General features: G+C 35.4%; 1 protein-coding gene across 1 annotated transcript in view; it reads right to left on the bottom strand.

The window, feature by feature from the left end:
• Nucleotides 1–17775, bottom strand: part of LOC125075277 (solute carrier family 2, facilitated glucose transporter member 1-like) — a 31373-nt gene extending 13598 nt beyond the window's left edge. The window contains exon 1 of the mRNA XM_047686992.1: nucleotides 17615–17775. Within this exon, the coding sequence (XP_047542948.1) occupies nucleotides 17615–17620 (6 nt within the window). The 5' untranslated portion in view covers nucleotides 17621–17775. The remainder of the gene's footprint in view (nucleotides 1–17614) is intronic.
• Between the last annotated feature and the right edge of the window lie 1808 nt (nucleotides 17776–19583).

Raw genomic sequence — 19583 nt, 5'->3', positions numbered from 1 at the left:
CGCTTAATAGTTAATTTTCAAAATAAAGTTTCACTTGCTCTCACCTAAATAAATTAAGTGAGTTCAAACTTGATAAGAAATTAACGAAAACGTCAATTTACATGCGTAAATCTGTCAAAAGATTTCTCGTACTACCAAAATGTCGAAAACCACCAGTTATTTCGTCTTCAAACTCGATAAGGATTGCAAAAATAAGAGGGCGGCAAATTTGGAATCCGCACCGGGTGCTAGTGACCTATGCTACGCCACTGGTTCAGTAGTTTGGAATTGACGCGATATCATTGGTCGAGAGCTCGATCGATCTATGAAATTCACTATGGGTGGCGAAAAACTGGCGTTTCGAACGTCGACGAAACTGTTATCGGAATTTTGGAAGTAAAATTAAAGTGGAAATAAGTAGTTAAGTGTAATAGTGTTGTATTATAAATAAAGATATATTAATCATAAGCTCTTAGTAGCTACGAGTAGTACACGATACAGCCGAGTTATTAGAAAATTGCATGAAAAACGTGAATGTACGTGTTTGTTTATCTTTATTCCTACTTCGATTGGAATAGGCTATAGATAGACTATCAAAGCTGAGAACGCGTCGAAAAACAATAACAATTATCCACTCAGTACACGCACACTAGTAAAGTACTTTGACATTTAAAGTGACAAGCTGTTGCTGTCACACGACAGATAATAGTCTCGTTTGTTTTCTATCCGTCTAGTTATTTAAGACATTTTTAACTTTGCCGTTTTATAAATTCAAATCATTTGTAAAAAATAGATTAGTAAAGAAGGCATATTATTCGATACAAGATTATATTGATAATAAAAAAGCGTGGAGTTAATGCTTGTTGACTTCCAGTCAGAAGACATAACATACATATACAGGGTTATTGGTAATTCGACGTATTCCCGTTAGGAGGTAATAAGGGTGATTGTTTGCAACAATTTTAACCCCCATATGCATGATGCAAAAGTGAACCATTATTGAGTTATCACGTTTTTTAGATTTTTTCAAAATAAGTCAAAAATGCAACTTCAAAAATTTATTTAAAAAAAAGTATCAATTTAAATCTATTTTTTTCTTCTGATTTATAAAAACGAATAAACATTGGTTAATTGCCAATATTAAAACAATAATTATCGGTCCAAATTTAAAAATGCGAGACGGAAAAAGATATTTTTTTGATTTTTTTCCACAAAAATGCCTTAAAAACAAAAAAAATCGTTACGAAACTTGTCCTGCTGATTATTTTAAAAATATAACCGTTTTATCAGCTCTCAAAAAATGTATAACAACTAGGAACTTATTTAAAAACAACCGAAATAAAATGACCACAAAGCCAAGCTGTTGGAAATTCTTATTCGAACATGATATAATTCGGACTAAAGTTCGCTCATTAAAATTCACACAAAATTAATTAAAAATAATACCCAATGTAAATAAAACTAAAATACCAATTTATAACTCAACTACCGAATTAGTCAAATTATTCCGCATCATATTTGATGCGCTTTGATAAAATATAAATTACTTTCATAATAAAATCACAAGATCACCAGACCAGTGAATCATTTTTTTTATGTAACCAGTGTTTCAAACGCCTTAATTTTTTATCGGAAACGAATACCGGTTTTTACGATCTAACGTGGAACTCTATGAAACGAGTCGAAGGACAGACGCGGCCGTTAATTTTTTCCTTGATCGTTAAACATTTAAAATTTGTTCTTTAAGATAAATAAAGTTAGACTTTAATCTATTTTAAGAATTACTATTGGATCCTTACATATGGCGTTTTGTCGTACTGACCACTTTGATCGGAAATATCTCTTCTTTGGTTTACATTACATTAGCAGCCTGTAAATTTCCCACTGCTGGGCTAAGACCTCATCTCCTTTTGAGGAAATGTTTTGAAACATAGTCCACCACGCTGCTCCAATGCGGTTTGGTGGAATACACATGTGGCAGAATTTCGTTGAAATTAGACACATGCATGTTTCCTCACGACGTTTTCCTTCACCGCCGAGCACGAGATGAATTATAAACACAAATTAAGCACATGAAAATTCAGTGGTGCTTGTTTGGGTTTGAACCCGAAATCATCGGTTAAGATGCACGCGTTCTAACCACTGGGCGATCTCAGCTCTTTGGTTAAGAATTACAAATTCAACTCCGATGTAGCACTGATACACGGACAGCGAGATGATATTTAAATTTTTTTTTCTAATTTGTAAATCGACCTTACATGTGAAAATTACAGTTAGACCGAAAAATTACTTGATTCTAACGATTGTTAATAAAAATAATAAATGTCGTTACTTGAATTAAATAATACTTAAAAAAAATGTAAAAAAAATAAATAATAAACGATAAATTTAAAAATGCAAACTAGCGACCCGCCCCGGCTTCGCACGGATGCAATGCTGATACTAAATATACTACAGAATGTCTGACAGCGTTCACAGTTTCTTGTCATTAAACAATACAAACCGCTATGTCCCTGCGTTTTAAATCTGTGATATCTTCGAAAATATTCATTTAAATTAAATGCTGTAAAGAGCCATATTGATCTATATTAAATGCACAATGTATTTAAGGTACTTAATTGGAAAAGGATTAAAGCTGTATTAATTACAATCGCTTCGAAAATAAGCCATTATTTATCGTAAAAAGTAAAGTATAAAAAATGGTTGATGTGGGCTATCTCTAAGAGATAGACATATACCATCTTGGACATTTTTGAAAAGCTTTTTAAGGTGTTCAATACTGTAGTACATTATTTTGATCTATCTCGTAGGGTTCAGCCAGCGTTTGCAATGTAAGCGCAAAAAAATATGTTACGACATCACTTCAGAAACTTCAAAAATTATCAGTGTTTCTCAACTATATTGTGCATGTATTATACATATAAACCTTCCTCTTGAATCAATCTATCTATTAAAAATAACCGCATCAAAATCCGTTGTGTAATTTTAAAGATCTAAGCATACACAGGGACAGGCAGCGGTATGCGACTTTGTTTTATACTGTGTAACGATCATGTTATATCCCTTTGATTTCGTAATCAGATTAGAACTGTTCTATGTCAACCGTTCATTCAATTCCGGTCAACACTTCCTGGCTGGCTTAAAACAATTGACATTTCCGACGACTCACCATTGATTGTTATGCTAACTATTACGCTGCGTACATTTTAGGGTCGAGCGAAACCAAATTTGTGATATCCATAATTACACAGGGACGCGTAGGCCCATAAGGGTCATCTACTGATTACGTGAGGCGTGTCGGAATCTTTCCACCCATCTACCTTTGCTGAGATGTGACATTTTAGTCGAGCCTTACCCCCTGTTAACCCCTTTGTTTTTAATGTAACGTAACAGCTTGTAATTTCCCACAGCTGGGCTTTTGAGAAGGTGGGAAGCTACCATATTTCATTGAAATTAGACACGCGGAGGTCTCACGATGTTTCCTTTCACCGAGCACGAGATGAGAATTCAGTGGTGCTTGCCTGGGTTTGAACTCGCAATCAGCGGTTAAGATGCTCGCGTTCTAACCACTGGGCCATTTCTGCTCATTATCTCGGCTTTTTAATGTAAATATTAATTTATTAACATTAAAAATTTGTATTTCAGTGCTTGACTGAGTTAATTTTTAAAACAATGAGTTTAATTCTTTTCTAATTAAGACTAGTTACAGTTTATTTATATTATAAGTGTAATGCTCCTATCTTCTATATACATATAATAAAATTGGAGTGTCTGTTTGTATTATTAAAATAACCGCTTTGTACTAAATGCATATGTATGTATACGCGGTACATATACCAAAATATATTTTTTTAATTTTTTGTCTGTCTACTTTTATTTTAGAATTATATGTAAAATCGCTTAAATAAATAAAGTCGCTTTTTTATTTAATTCAAACGCGCGCGAAGTCGCGGGCACAGCTAGTAAATAATATATATATATAAGTAATCTTTTAATCCTATTTAATGCAATCCAGCGGACATCAGACTCAGCCTCGGCGAGTCTGATGTCGCGTTTTAAGTTTAATACTGTAATGATTTTTTAAATACACTTATATAATTTTAATTGAAATAATAATATTTAGTACTGCTTTTGACTTTTAAATACGTTTTTTTTTTATTTAAATTGTTGATTCGGTTATTGTGACACCGTATTGTGACACTCCCGAACTGGTACTGCCTGGCACGGAGCGCGGGATTTTGTAACTGGAGAGAAAAAGATGGAGGACAAACTAGGAAGGACGGATATTTGCTGGATTTTCTGTTAAAGTTTTAAGTAAAATATGTATCGAGTGGTTTTAATATAATGGAAGTTAATGTGATGTGAGTTGTTTTATTATAATACAGTTCCGTAAAATGACGATTCAGAAGCGCTTGTTACTCGAATAGAGTGTACACGTTGAATTTGCCGTTAAAAAATCGCATGGAATACCAAAATCTAATGTTTATTAATTTTTATCTTTGTCTATTACAATATAATTTGCAAGATTATTACAATTTTCCTCGTAATCGTTCATTACATAATCTAAAAAGATAAAAAATATATAAATCTATTCTAAATTTTGTAGGTTAACTGTCAACAAACGTGACGTGACGTTAACACGATATTTAAATATGTTAGACGATATAATCTTAACATACACATATGTATGTTAACAAATAATCGTAACGACTGTTTGTTTATAAAATTGATATATTAATAGCGTAAGCCGATTTTTGTTATTGATTATGGGCATTACCGTCTTTACCATAGGGCACATGGGGCAAGTGCCCAGGGCCCCCATCCCGAGAGGACCCGGAGAACCAACAATTTCTTTCACATGTTTGTGCTCACGTTGTCTGCTATTTATATTTAAGAAATTGCAATATTCGTAAGAAATAACTAACATATTTATAAAAAGGCTAGTGACGATAGTCGATACTAAAAGTTGAAGGCTATAGACGTGCTCTTCATGATACTATGGCCATAAGATTGTACAACCAATCAGATTCCTACGAATTTACGAAAATTACCGCACCGTTTATTTGAAACTATACTTAAGGCCTGGCCATAAGCAACGTATTTGTACATGGTAGTAAATATCTACCAAAAGGGCCCCAAATTCATGGGTGCCCAACGGTCCCTGCATAGCTTGAGACGGCTTTGATTATGGGACGATAGCTGCACGTAAAAGATCGGTTACGGTCTCATTTTGAAGAGCTCCAGCTGTAGATGTGCAGAAAAATAAAGAAAATTCTTTATTGCAATTTACTAAATTGTTACGATTTAACAAATAATTAATTTTAGACAACGGAAATAAGTTACTGGCCGGGAAGAGAGCGGCGTCATGGCTGTGTAAAAAAAAACAAAAGTAAAACGAGCGAGCACACGTCGTCAGTTTACAAAGAAATTAAATCAAAACAAAACCTGTCATAGGTTTCTAAATTCCTAATATAATCTGTTGAATAAACGCAATATTTCAAGGGCGACCCACTAGTGGTTAACTTCCAAACGAAGTAGGAATAGAGTTAAACAAACCTTAGATTTACGTATTCAATGCGATTCGCTAACAACTCAGCTATTGTGCACTACTGAGAGTTTACGATTAATATATCTTTATTTATAACACAACACTATTGCACTTAACAACTTATTTTTTTTTTATTTATTTATATTTATATTTTATCAAGTAACATAAAGACTCATTTTGTTAGTAACAATAAAAACTTATTTCCTAGGTTAGTATTTTAATTATTTTTCTATGACACTTGAAATGGCACAGCAATGGTTGACATATACACAATCCAGTCTATTAGAGATCATACCTAAGATGCTGTTGGTGCTACCCCGTAGTCTTTGTACTAACGAGCCACATCTTTTACGCATAGTAGCAAAGAAACAGTTAACTTGCGCCGTGGCGAACATACCCGACGCACTACAGAAACGAGTCAGCCCCAGCAGCACCCTAAATGCGTCATTGTATTGAACCCGAAGAGCGCTGTAAGATTTTTGTGAATATCTGGCCCATAGACTAGACATATCCGCTTTAATTTCACTTCCGAAATTCCGTAACAGTTTCGTCAACGTTCAAAAGGCAATTCGCGAATCCATAGTGAATATCGTAGATCAATCAAGCTCTCGACCAATGATATCGCGTCAATTTGCTGTCAAATGTTGTTTACTTGGCTTTTCTCCTGTTATGGTTGGAATAGAGTATAAAAGCTGAGATGTTATGTCCTTTGTGCTTGTAGTTACACTGGCTTGTAGGGGTACTGGTTCTTAGTTTAGTAGGTTAACATATTTTTTTTTTTGAAATAACGATAACAAAGACAAAATCATCAACGTAACTGAAATGACGCCATTTTACGTACGTAAATATGCCGGAAAACTTGGCGGCCATTTTGTTTCTTCAACAGACTATAATATAGCAAATTTGAAATGAGTAATTCAATTACAATTAAATTTTTTGTTTGATTATCACATATAATCACATAAATATATTTCTAACGAGCGACGTCACAGGTACGCCGTTAGTATTTAGTAAGTTAATTCATTCGCATACAGGTATAGTGACGTAAATAAATTTTTCCATAGCGTGTTCAAACACGAATATTCAAATGAGTTGGGCTAACAATAATCAGTTTCTACTAGACTCCTGACAGTTGTTTGTCTAATACAATATCAATATGTCTGCCTGACATACGAGATTTTTTTTTAAAAAAATAGTAGTTTAAAAACCTAAAAAACACGCTTTTAACACGCACTAAAAATTACAAAAGCAAACTCTTTAATTTAATACCCATATCATGGGGGTGCTTTTCAATCACGATGGATTTAAATCACGTGACTATTTTTTTCGTATTTCTGACAGCAAACCCTTTCATTTGATATCCACATCATGGAGGTGGATTTCAAACAGCCAGTCCGCCATCTCGGGGAGGCCGCCATATTGGATTTGTAATGACGTTTCTTAGCTAGTCATGTATTGTCATCAGAACTCGGACCGTGTTCAAAATCCTAATCGAAGACCGGCAAGTGGGTGAAATTAAGATTCCAAGATTTACTTACATACATAGTTACGAGTGAAGCTAATATAAGCGTGATAAAAATATACTTAAGGTCGCTATTGTCTATAGACATTAGCGCTGTCAGATATATTAATAAATAAATCTTATATATTAATAGCGTAAGCCGACTTTTGACCCAGTGATTATGGGTTATGGTCTCATATTGAAGAGCTCCAGCCGTAGATGTGCAGAAGATTATAGAGGATCCTTGATTGCTTCTAAAGTATTACAATTTAACAAGGAATTAATTTTAGAGAGCGGAAAAAGGTACCTAAAAATTAAAAAAAAAACGTAAACAAGATTAAAGTAAATTATTTGCCAAAAAAAAATAATAATAAAAAATCACTTTGGCGCCAAATGTAGACGATTGACATGCAGGTTTCCTCACGATGTTTTCCTTCGCCGAGCACGAGATGAATTATAAACACAAATTAAGCACAAGCAAATTCATTGGTGCTTGCCTGGGTTCTGGTGTCAGAAATATGGTAATCTTGACTTAACTACTTATATCCACTTTAATTTTACTTCCAGTAACAAATCAAAACGGAATCTTTATGCAAATCCATAATGACTAGCTGTTGTCCGCGACTTTGCACGCGTGGAAATTGAATATATTTACAGATTAATTTAAAATATTATAATTAATTTTTAATAATATTTTTTTTATTATTAATTTATGACATCTCTGTAAACCACATTGGTCTGTATTTCACCTCTTAGGGTAGAATCTAGAAACGGTTAAAATTCGTATCTACTTATTATTAATCATCGTAAAAATAAAGTTTCATGTTTCTAACTTAAAAAATGACGGACCTCCGTACAAACTTTCGAACCCTATTTCACCCCCTTAGGGGTATAATATCCAAAATTCCTTCCTTAGTGGGTATTTATAAACGATCCAACTCACCAAATTTCATCGCCATAACTGTTTACGGTCGGCGATGATGAATCAGTCACTCGGGACATGTTATTTTATATATAAAGGCAAATTTCCATCTCTATTAGGATAGACTATTTGTTTATTATTTTCGTAAGAAACTACAATTACACAATATAAAAAAAAATGAGGAACAAAGGCGATTCGTCGCAGACGTGTTAGAGCTTACAGTTGACAACCCCACAATAATGGCGGCGTTCAAAATTCCCGCCAACCATCGATACGACGCTTAACCAGACCGATTAGCTGTCAAATTTAGTTTCCTCGTGATTAAAGAGATGGCGCTAGTGATGCTCCGTCATATAAATAGATAATTTATATGGCTAGATAGAGTGTCGCATTACAAAAGTCCTAAAACAAACGAGCGAACTTTAATCTTAGTGTGCATCACTGTGACTATCGCCAAACGTCACTTAACAAGTGTGCGTGTATTTAGCTCAGCTATACATTGCGCTATTAGACTAAGAGCAAGTGATCGGCAGACTTACGGTATAGTAGCAAGCTGTTGGTGAAATGGAGGTTCACTATTCCCATCGAGGGTTCCTTTGAGCGTGCCATGGAGTCGTATACGGTATACCGTAAGTCTGCCGATCACTGACTCTTGGACTATATAAACAATTCGTAATTATCATATATTTATAAATGGAAAATGAAAAAAAAAAACTATTGCACTTAACTACTCATATCCAGTTAAATCTTACTGCAAAAGTTCTATAACCAACTTAAACGTTATGAAAAACGCCATACAGCTCTTGTGGTTGTAACAGGGTGTATTATGACGATCTCCGTGGTCGAGCAGTGTGTACACCGGTTTTCATGGGTAAGCCACTCCGAGGTTTCGGGTTCGGGTCCTGGCTGAGTCGATGTAGAAAAAGTTCATTAGTTTTCTATGTTGTCTCGGGTCTGGTGTTTGTGGTACCGCCGTTACTTCGTTGGGATCAGAGTAACGTTATGTGATGTTGTCCAATATTTATTTCTTATTTATTTATGAATATCATTTTCTCTACCCTAATTTATCTCAAGGAAGTCATTAGCCATTATATTTTTATCTCTCTGGAAGAACGCGTTCCACGTGGAAGTGGGAGGGAGGGTATGTGGGACTCGCCGGTGGCATGGATGCCGAGTGCGTGCCCGTTCTCCTCTTGACCCAGCGTCTCAAGTGAGGACGTATCGCCAAGGAGGTCGTTTACCATACGACAACTTTTTGCAGTAATGCATTGTTTTGTTCATTTACTGCAAACGTTTTGTTTCCTTGTACAATTAAATGCATTGTTATTATTATATTTTAAACTCTCACGCCCACAATCGAATATACAAAACAATGAATTATTTGTCACAATGAACTTACTTAAGCTGTTCAATACTGGTAAATGAGGAGGGGTTTTCTTTGTGATGTCGCTCTGACTGATCGGTCACGGCTAAACTCAAAGGAGAGCTACGCAGGACATATTATAGAGCTCATCATTATCATTATAATAATCAGCCTGTATTAGTCCACTGCTGAACATAGGTATCCTCTAAGCGCTCCACTGAGCCCGATCTTCGACCCTTCAAATCCAGTTTCCTCCAGCCACCTTCCGTACACACACTACGCTTGCCGATTCGCGGTCTTCACTCTAGAACCTTCGAACCTACGGCTATCAGTTCTTCGACAGATGACCGGGCCACTACCACTACATCTGGCATATCCTCTGAGCTATGTCGATCACCTTCGTTCTGCTTTCTAGTTAGTGTTAGAATATCGTTCGGCTGACTTGGGGCCATCTGATGGTAAGTACATCGCCAATGCGCCACCAATCTTGGGAACTAAGATGTTACGTCCCATGTGCCTGTATTTACACTGGCTCACTCATTCTTCAAACTGTAACACAAAGATACTAAGTATTGCTGTTTTTCAAAGCTACGACTTAATAAGTACAAAACATCCATATAAACCAGATCAGTACATTTGTTTTTCCCTTTTTTTCGTTGGACAATGTGTATGATTTATTAGTACCATAAGAATTGATGACATTAGTGCTTAAATATATACAAATATGAATTAAAAATAGTTACTGTATAAATCTTGACCGCGTGGAATGGCGGCAAGAATGCTAGCAGCATTTCCCCGTTAAATCGCAATTCCGATCTTCTGGGCTAAAAACGAACCAGCCCTCCTGTCACCAGTGGAGGCAATAAAGCGAGGTGTTATACTTTTGATGAAGCTTTTTGCACCATTACTCATTTGTACATTTGTTGATAATTTTGATAAAACTCGTTAGAAACAATAAACTTGTATTTTTTTAAACGAACATAGAAGTCTCGTTCTCCAAACAGAACTTCTAAGATAAACTATTTAAAACATTACAGGCGCACGACGTCATGATGCGTGGAGGTGTTCTTTAAATAAATATTTTTTTAATTTCGTAAGACTAAGCATCTTTGTTATCTTATCTCTAAGATTGTTAATATTTTAACAATTTAAGAAATGTTAAAATCTGAATTATTCTATCGGTTCAAAAAAGGTCTTAGAAAAAAAATCGCGTACTTGAACGATGTTTACAGAATTAATATCCGAATTAAAAAGTTTAACTCTAATTAAAAAGCTTGATTCAAACATCAAATCACTTAAATTAAATTTACTTGTATGTAAAGGGTTTTGTGCCCTCTAGGTACAACACATACGTCATACCAGGGATTCGTATTCGGATCTGGATACGGATAGATGAATAACATATCACCGGGTTCTGATACGATTACGGATACGAAATTATGTCGGGTTATCCGATTGCTACGTATACTTTCGGTTACGGATTTTAGATTATTTAGAAATTGTAAGAGAATTTGACTTTATTTGTAGACCATTATTGAATATCAGGTATTATCACAGAAAATTAACTTATAGCTTTAAAAAAGAAGTACAATTACTATCAATATTATTATATCGGTTACGGATAGATATTTATTTCGGATATCCGACAGTTTCGCTTACGGAGATCCCTAACATGCCTGCATGTATTCTCTCGCCAAACAGAGATATACTTTTTTTTAAATATAGGTGGTTAACGAGCAGGAGGCTCACCTCATGAAAAGTTACTACCGTCCATGGACATCTGCAATACTAGGCTTGCAAGTGCATTGCCGACTTTTAAGAAATGTGTACGCTCTTTTCTTAAAGGTTTCCAAGTCGTATCGGTTCGGAAAACCCTCCGGCGAAAGCTTGTTCAACACATTTGATGTACGAGGCAGATATTGCCTTAAAAATTGCGCTATCGTACATTAATACAGCATTGTTGTGTTCCTTGAAGGAGTGAGCAAGGTATTCTTTTTTTTTTATTACACCACATCCACGGGGTCACAGTTGCCCGTGCCTTTTTTTAAAGTTTTGGTTTTAGTTACCAGTGGTGGTTGACAGTTTTTCTCATTTACTAAACATCAACAGATCTTCGCTGGAGTTAGAGATAGACGTCCTTCTTGAAAGACATGCCCCACACTGACTGAAGTATTTTTTGGTTTTTTTTTTTTAAATATTATATATTAATCTTAATTTTTATTTCTTTGTTTCATATACATTTATTTAATAGACACGTCGGGATAATTCATTAATATGATATCCTTCATTCGTTAATTCGAAGAATTGACTGCTTCGTTGGCCAAACTTGATATGTAGCCCCAGATCCAGAGATTCTGGGTTCTTATAAAAACACCAATATACTGCTTAAATAATACTATATATGCTTATATGATACTTGCACAAAGCCCTACCACCAAGTAAAGGCTTGCAAGAACCCCTCTTATGTAAGGATGAAGGCTACTTCCAGATTTTTCCACTTCTTTCTATGTTTGGTAATTGTCTTCCAGTTTTTACCAGCTTTTTTAGTATATCGTTATCCCAACGAGTTATTGCTTCCTCTCTTTCTAATAAAGGCAGTCCGTAGACGGTTATGAGATATTATTTTTTGACTAGGTGGTCTCACGCGAAACTTTGCGTTTATTCAAAAGATTTTTAGGAATCGCAATCAAGAATCCTCAAATTTCAGTACACCTACGGCTGGAGCTCTTCAAAATGAGACCATAACCGATCCTTTACGTGCAGCCATCGTCCCATAATCACTGGGACAAAAATCGGCTTACGCTATTAATATATAAGATATCCATTAAGAACCACAAACTGAAACTCAAACTCCTTTATTCAATATAGAAGCATTACACTTACTTATTGATAGTCAAATCAAAGACTACCACCGGTTCGGAAAAGAAAACACCCCGACCTGAGAAGAATCGGCGAGAAAACTCGACGGGTCTTTTTTGAGAATTTTATTATTTACATATATTCAATATGAATAGAAATAGCCAGGAGGTTTCATTCCCAAGGTGTGCTATCAATCACAAACTCACTGATTGTATAAAAACCGTACATAAGCGTTCTTTAATAATTTTCTTTAATTTACCAACAGAGGCATTTTGGACGCTTTCTGGGATCCTGTTGTTGAACCGTATACATTGCCCCACAACAGAGTTACTGACTCTATGCAGTCGAGTAACAGGAGTAACAAGTGTGTATCTGTTCTTACCAATGCTATAAGTATCAAATTTTCTCATAAAATCATTAATCCGTACAGGATGACTTTAATTTAATGACAGTCTAGCATTTCAGTATCGTGTACTGCGGTGAGATTCGAATGTTATTACAGAATAGTTCTGTGCAAACAGTTTAAAGCCCATGTAGACTGTCCTTATAATATCATCATCCTCATGCCCTTACCCCAATTTACTTGGGCGCAGCATGTCTTCTTCCATACTTCCCTATCTGACGTCATCTCACAAGTAACATTCTTTCCAGCCATATCATCTTTCACACAATCAATCTTTTCATTAGTCGTCCCCTTCCTCTATATCCATCCACGTTCATGCTCAAGATCTTCCTCGCAATATGTTCCTGATTCCTCCGCATAACATGCCCATACCATGATAGCTGCCTTCCACATAACTTCTCCGTTACCAAAGTCAAAGTCAAAAATCTTTATTCAATATAGAAGTGTTTACACTTGCTTATTGATAGTAAAAAATCTACCACCGGTTCGGAATTTAGCACCTCGGACCTGAGAAGAACCGGCGAAAGAAACTCAGCGGGATATATTTTTTTTTTTACCATTTTGCATGTACAAAAATAATTATATTTTAGTTATTTGAAACAGCCTGGAGACGTTTATTTAATTATTTGAAACAGCGATTCATTCCCAAGGTGTGCAGTCAATCGGTGCCACTTTCAAACTTCCTCTTATGTACTCCTCACTCTATCCATTCGCGTAACACCACACATTCCTCTCAATATTCTCATCTCCGCTGCATGCACTTGTCCCTTAATCCCTTTTGTGGCCCAACACTCTGACCCATATAGGACAGCAGGTCTGACCATGGTCTTGTCATATACTGTCCTTACGATATCAGTATGATAATATCGATGACGTAATTACTATTCTGATGTTAAGCGAGTCATTATTATAATGTCATTTATTAGTCATACAATTCACTCATTATAATAAATGTAAGTATATTAGATCCTTCAAATGCGTCACAGATTATGCGAATATTGAATCTATTAAGTAATATTAAATATTCGAAAGTAACTCGGTCTGTTAAGTCTTCAAGGTTAGTCGCTGAATCGATTTTTGTAGATATTTGGCATTTGTGAGCCGAGATGGCCCAGTGATTTCGGGTTCAAACCCAGGCAGGCACCACTGAATTTTCATGTGCTTAATTTGTGTTTATAATTCATCTCGTGCTCGGCGGTGAAGGAAAACTTCGTGAGGAAACCTGCATGTGTCTGACACTAATGCATGTGTATTCCGCCAACTCGCATTGGAGCAACGTGGTGGAATATGCTCTAAACCTTCTCCTCAAAGGGAGAGGAGGCCTTTAGCCCAGCAGTGGGAAAATTTACAGGCTGCTAATGCTAAAAAAAAAATGGATAGTTTGAGACACCTTCCAAGGCGGGCTACTTTTTTAAATTTACTCCTCAAAGAGGTTAATTTTGGGTGACGGTTTGTTTGTTATAAGTAGTTTTTTTTTATAAATTTATATACAACTGTAACAGCCTGTAAATTTCCCGCTGCTGGGCTAAGGCCTCATTTACCTTTGAGAAGGTTTGAAGCATATTCCACCATTCTGCTCCATTGGATTGGTGGATACACATGTTGGTGGATCATTATGGCCGAATTTAGACACACGCAGGTTTCCTCGCGATGTTTTCCTTTACCGCCGAGCACGAGATGAATTATAAACACAATCTGAGAACATGAAATTCAGTGGTGCCTGCGACATTAGACTTTTGCAGAAAGAGACCATGACATTCCACCACCTCTCAGTCCTCTCACTGCCTAGCATACAGACAGCCAGACATACGGGAAGCGCTTTAGTTTTATACTACGTAGTGATGAGAGACCACTAACACGCAGTCGAAAACTAGTATTTGATATAGGTGAGTTTTTGTGGGTTTAAATAATATATTACAGGACAGTATTCCGCCAAGCAACAATACTAAGTTTTTGTGTTCCGGTTTGAAGGTCGAGTGACCCAGTGTAACTACAGGCACAAGGGACATAACACCTTAGCTCCCAAGGTTGGTGGCGCATTGGGGATAATGTCTATAGGCGGTGGTGACCACTTCCCATCAGGTGGTCGATTGTCTGTCCGTCTACATATATCTGACATTATATAACACACATAGGAAGATAAACAATATATTGTGTGTGTTTTTTTTATTGGTTTCTTATTTCGTGACATTTGCGTTCATTGCGTTATGTTTGAGTAAAAGTTGATTTCTTGTTTTATTCAATACTAGCCGTCCTTCGTTCCTTTGCGTTTAATCTCGTTTGCTAATAAATTTCATCAAATTCGGTTCAGTGTTTTGGCGCGAAATAGCAACATGCAGACAGAGTTATATCAGTACAGATGACTGACTAGCTAAGCCAATAGTGACCACCACCCAAAGTTATGGGCGCTACAAGAAATATTAACTATCCTTTAAATAGTCAATACGAGACGAATATTGAAAACGAAAAAAAAAAAATTGAAAAAAAAAAAAAGAAAGTGTCAGTGTGGGCCACGTCTTCCAAGAAAACAACAAGCTCGAAGTCCAGAGAAGATCTGCTGATGTTCAGTAAAAATATAAAAAAAACGCCAAAATTAATAAAAATAAAATGTAAAAAAAGGCACGGGCAACTGTGAGCCCGTGGATGTTGTAAATTAAATAATAAAAAAAAAACGAATATTGAATACGAAGACTTTAGTGTTCCTTGTGCGTGTAGTTTACACTGACTCAACTATATGTAACGTTGTGGTTTACTTATCTTTATTAATAGACTTCAAAAAAAATACTTTATCAATTTAAATAATGTTATTTCCGTATGGCATGATATAATTCCTCTTTCGTAATATTTAAATAAAAAAAAAAAAATTAAAGTGGTTACTTTTAAAAATGTTTAATATTATTTAATTTCTTTTTTATTTTTGATTTATTAGCAATGTTTTATTATCTGTAGTACTACAGTTTACTTGATTATTTATTTTACATTTTTTTTTAAAATGAGCTTGTTATTCACAAGACAGGTTCTGAATTTTAAATTTCGAATATCTTTCGAATTCATAGACAACTCGCCGAATTTATATTCGTCTTTATGCAAATAATCTTCGTTGATAATTTAAAAAATATATATAGAAGCGTTACAGTTGGCAATTGATTTTTAAAATACACCATTTCTGAAAAAATACCTCAGATTTAACATAATAAGAATAGGTATAGCCTTAACAATAACAATGAAGTTCAAATACCATTTAAAAAAAAACGTATTTTTTTTTATTGAATCGAATTGAGCCAAACATGCCCAGTGGTTAGAACGCCTGCATAATCGATGATTTCGGGTTCAAACCCAGGCAGGCACCACCGAATTTTCATGTGCTTAATTTGTGTTTTTAATTAATCTCGTGCTCGTCGACCTGCAATGTGTCTAATCTCAACGAAATTCTGCCACATGTGTATTCCACCAACCCAGCACAGCCCACAGCGTGGTGGAATATTCTCCAAACCTTCTCCCCGAAGGAGAGGCCTTAGCCCAGCAGTGGGAAATTTACAGGCTGTTAATGTAATGTAATGAATAGTCGCGTCAAGTTTTTGTCATAGTTGCCGGATCTGTATCAGTAATACGAATATAATAAATAATTAAAAAGTATTATTAAATATATGAAAATATCACGAACCAACCGACCTACATACATTGACGGCGTAATATTCACCATTCCTTACGCCAATGAACCGCTGAACTTGAGAACTAAGACGTTATGACCGTTGATTCTATAGTTACACAATTACACTGGCTCACTAACACCAAAGGCTATGTATTAGTAAGCATTAGCATTACCATTAGCAGCCCGTAAATGTCCCACTGCTGGGATAAAGGCGTCCTCTCCCTTTGAGGAGAAGGTTTGGAGCATATTCCACCACGCTGCTCCAATGCGGGTTGGCGGAATACACATGTGGCAGAATTTCGTTAAAATTAGACACATGCAGGTTTCCTCACGATGTTTTCCTTCACCGCCGAGTACGAGATGAATTATAAACACAAATTAAGCACATGAAATTTCAGTGGTGCCTGCCTGGGTTTGAACCCGAAATCATCGGTTAAGATGCACGCGTTCTAGAAACTGGGCCATCTCGGCTCTTAGTTACTCTTAGTATTAGTAAGGTCTACGCCGAATATCTCTGTCATAAATATCTTTACAAATATTTTAAGTGCGAAAGTAACTGTCTGTCTGGTGTACGAATAAGCGTCAACTAACAGGAATATGCTACATTTAACGTCTAACCAAGCCCAAAAACACGAGGAAAACCGCGGGCGACAACTTATACTAATACTTGTATAGACTAAATATATATATGACAAGTAACTTTATAATCAAAAGGACTTATGAAATGCCTAGTTGGTCTAGAAGTCAAAAAGTTCTCTGTTGATTTCAAATTCTGATACCGGAAATAGCATCTTTATTAATAAAAAAAAAAAAATCATTATTTATTGTAAAGTCGATTGGAATAAAGAGTATTTCAAATTTATTTATTATTATCGTAGTGATTTTTATTAATTTTACAGAAAATAGTTTTAGAGATTTATATTTTAGCATTTTTTTTGAATTTGATACTAGTCAATGTAATTAATTAACTCCTTAAGCAAAGTCCGTTTTTTAACGGTAAAAGATTCTAAGAAGGATCGCGTGTTATTGTTACTGTGGTTCAAAGAATTCAAAACGTAAATAAACTCGAAGCAAGAAGACAGACGTATAAGACTTTAAAGTTTTTTTTTTTTTAATATTAAATATGAAAAAGATAAAATTTAATTATTCCAAATGTAAAATATTAATAAGATACATAAAAATAATTTAAAAATTACGTGCGTATACGTAAATCGTTTCTCAAATCATGCTGTCTTGCTGTCTTTTATTATAATTTTGCGTCTTTTAAAATGTGGGAATAAAAGCAACAAAACGTATTCGTATGAAATAAAGAAATAATATTTACTGATAGTTAATTCCATAAGAAGCCGGCTTTATAAATGAAAATCATGCCAAAATATATATTTACCGCCATCCTGTTGCTCTACTTTATATAACCAAACACCACACTTGCGTAACTTTTATTTTTAAACACAACACTTCACTGTATAAAAAAAATAAAAGCTTTATGTCATGATTTTGACATTTATATATTCCCAACGAAACGGTCAGTCCTGACTGCGGGGCAAAAATGATTTGAAATTCGAATTTCGAATGACGTGACTTGCCTTCAAATATAGTATGGTCTGTGCAATATGTATCATATACATACTTAAATAATTACTTTACTTTCGTAATTTATTTATAAAAATCTATAGTTATTAAAAATCATTAAAAAATATATATTCTAACTATTTACTCGTAACAATACTTAAAAATAAAATATATCTATCTCTTTTTATTTTTCGTTCGCAGCTGTTAATAACGCACAGTCCATACTATAGAACGCTTGAGCGCGGTTTGTGTGGGCAGTGACGTCAGACCAACCGGTTCTTGCGTTTTTTGTACGGAGCGGAGAACATTCCGTTGATTTTATGGGATAACCGCCTGTAAATATAGCTGTAATAGAAGATATTTTCGCTTGAATATTAAATGATACATTTTCCCTCGCTTCTGGAGTTTGAAGCCGTTATGAGCGCTGAAGCGCTTATTTTTATAATTTATATTTATAAGGTAAGTGTAGATATTTTTTTATCCTTTTATATAAATATGTCACGTTTTTTTTTAAACATTTTTCTTGATGTGAATCCAAGTTTATAGGTTACTTAAGTAAAAAATATAGTGCTATGATATTAATTATATACATATTTATCGCACGATTCTTTTGTTATTGTTATAATTGCCTGTATACTAATATTATTTACATATGTATCTCTGTTTCATGCAATCAAAGGTTTCTATTCAGCTTATTTACTAGAACAGACAAGCTAATGTGCTAAGTGGTCACCTTTGTGTCATCTTCGCCATTGATTTAGTTAGAAATATCATTATCAGGGCCGGATCTACCGTATGGAATTTTGGGTTTCAGCCCAGGGCCCCGTGGATTCAAGGGCCCCCAGCTGAGTCAAATCAAAGTCAAAAATAGACGATAATACGAAAGAATCCATAACTTTATTAAATTAAACAGATCGTATGGTTTGCGAGTCCTGCAATTAATCATGAGCATGAGCAGCCTGTAAATTTTCCCACTGCTGGGCTAAAGGCCTCCTCTCCCTTTGAGGAGAAGGTTTGGAGCATATTCCACCACGCTGCTCCAATGCGGGTTGGCGGAATACACATGTGGCAGAATTTCGCTGAAATTAGACACATGCAGGTTTCCTCACGATGTTTTCCTTCACCGCCGAGCACGAGATGAATTATAAACACAAATTAAGCACATGAAAATTCAGTGGTGCCTGCCTGGGTTTGAACCCGAAATCATCGGTTAATATGCACGCGTTCTAACCACTGGGCCATCTCGGCTCTTAATAATCAAGCCTATTCAATTAATTTAATTCAAGTATACGTTCAGATATGTCTTAGGTGGGCCTAAGTAGTGTTAACAAAAGCCTAATCTTACGATATGGCCCTGATCATTATTATCATTAGCCAATCCATTGCTGGAATTCAGTCTCTCCCAAAATGTGTTAAAGCTCCTGGTTCTCCGCTTTTCTGACCTGCGTTGTGTTTGTCGATACATGATTTTCACTCTAGCGCTCGTCTGCTCCAACGGCCATCGGTTCATCGACATACGTGACCAGCTCATTGCCAATTCAGTCTGCTTATCATGTTAGCTTTACCGGTAACTCTGGTTCTTCTCCGAGTAACCTCATTTCTGTTTTTATCCGTCAAAGATACTTCAAGCAAAGCTCACTCCATAATATGCCAAGCTAGCTTTAATTTGTAGACTAATCCCTCAGTTAGTGTCCACGGTTCGTCACCGTACTGTCATAGCATACGCATTGTTTAAACACTGTTGCTTTCAAACATTGCGGGATAGACGACATAAGGCTTACTTA

This window comes from Vanessa atalanta, chromosome 30, assembly GCF_905147765.1.
Source record: "Vanessa atalanta chromosome 30, ilVanAtal1.2, whole genome shotgun sequence".
Lineage (NCBI taxonomy): Eukaryota > Metazoa > Arthropoda > Insecta > Lepidoptera > Nymphalidae > Vanessa > Vanessa atalanta.
Note: the sequence above shows the minus strand (reverse complement) of the source record. Positions and strands in the feature narration are given on the sequence as shown.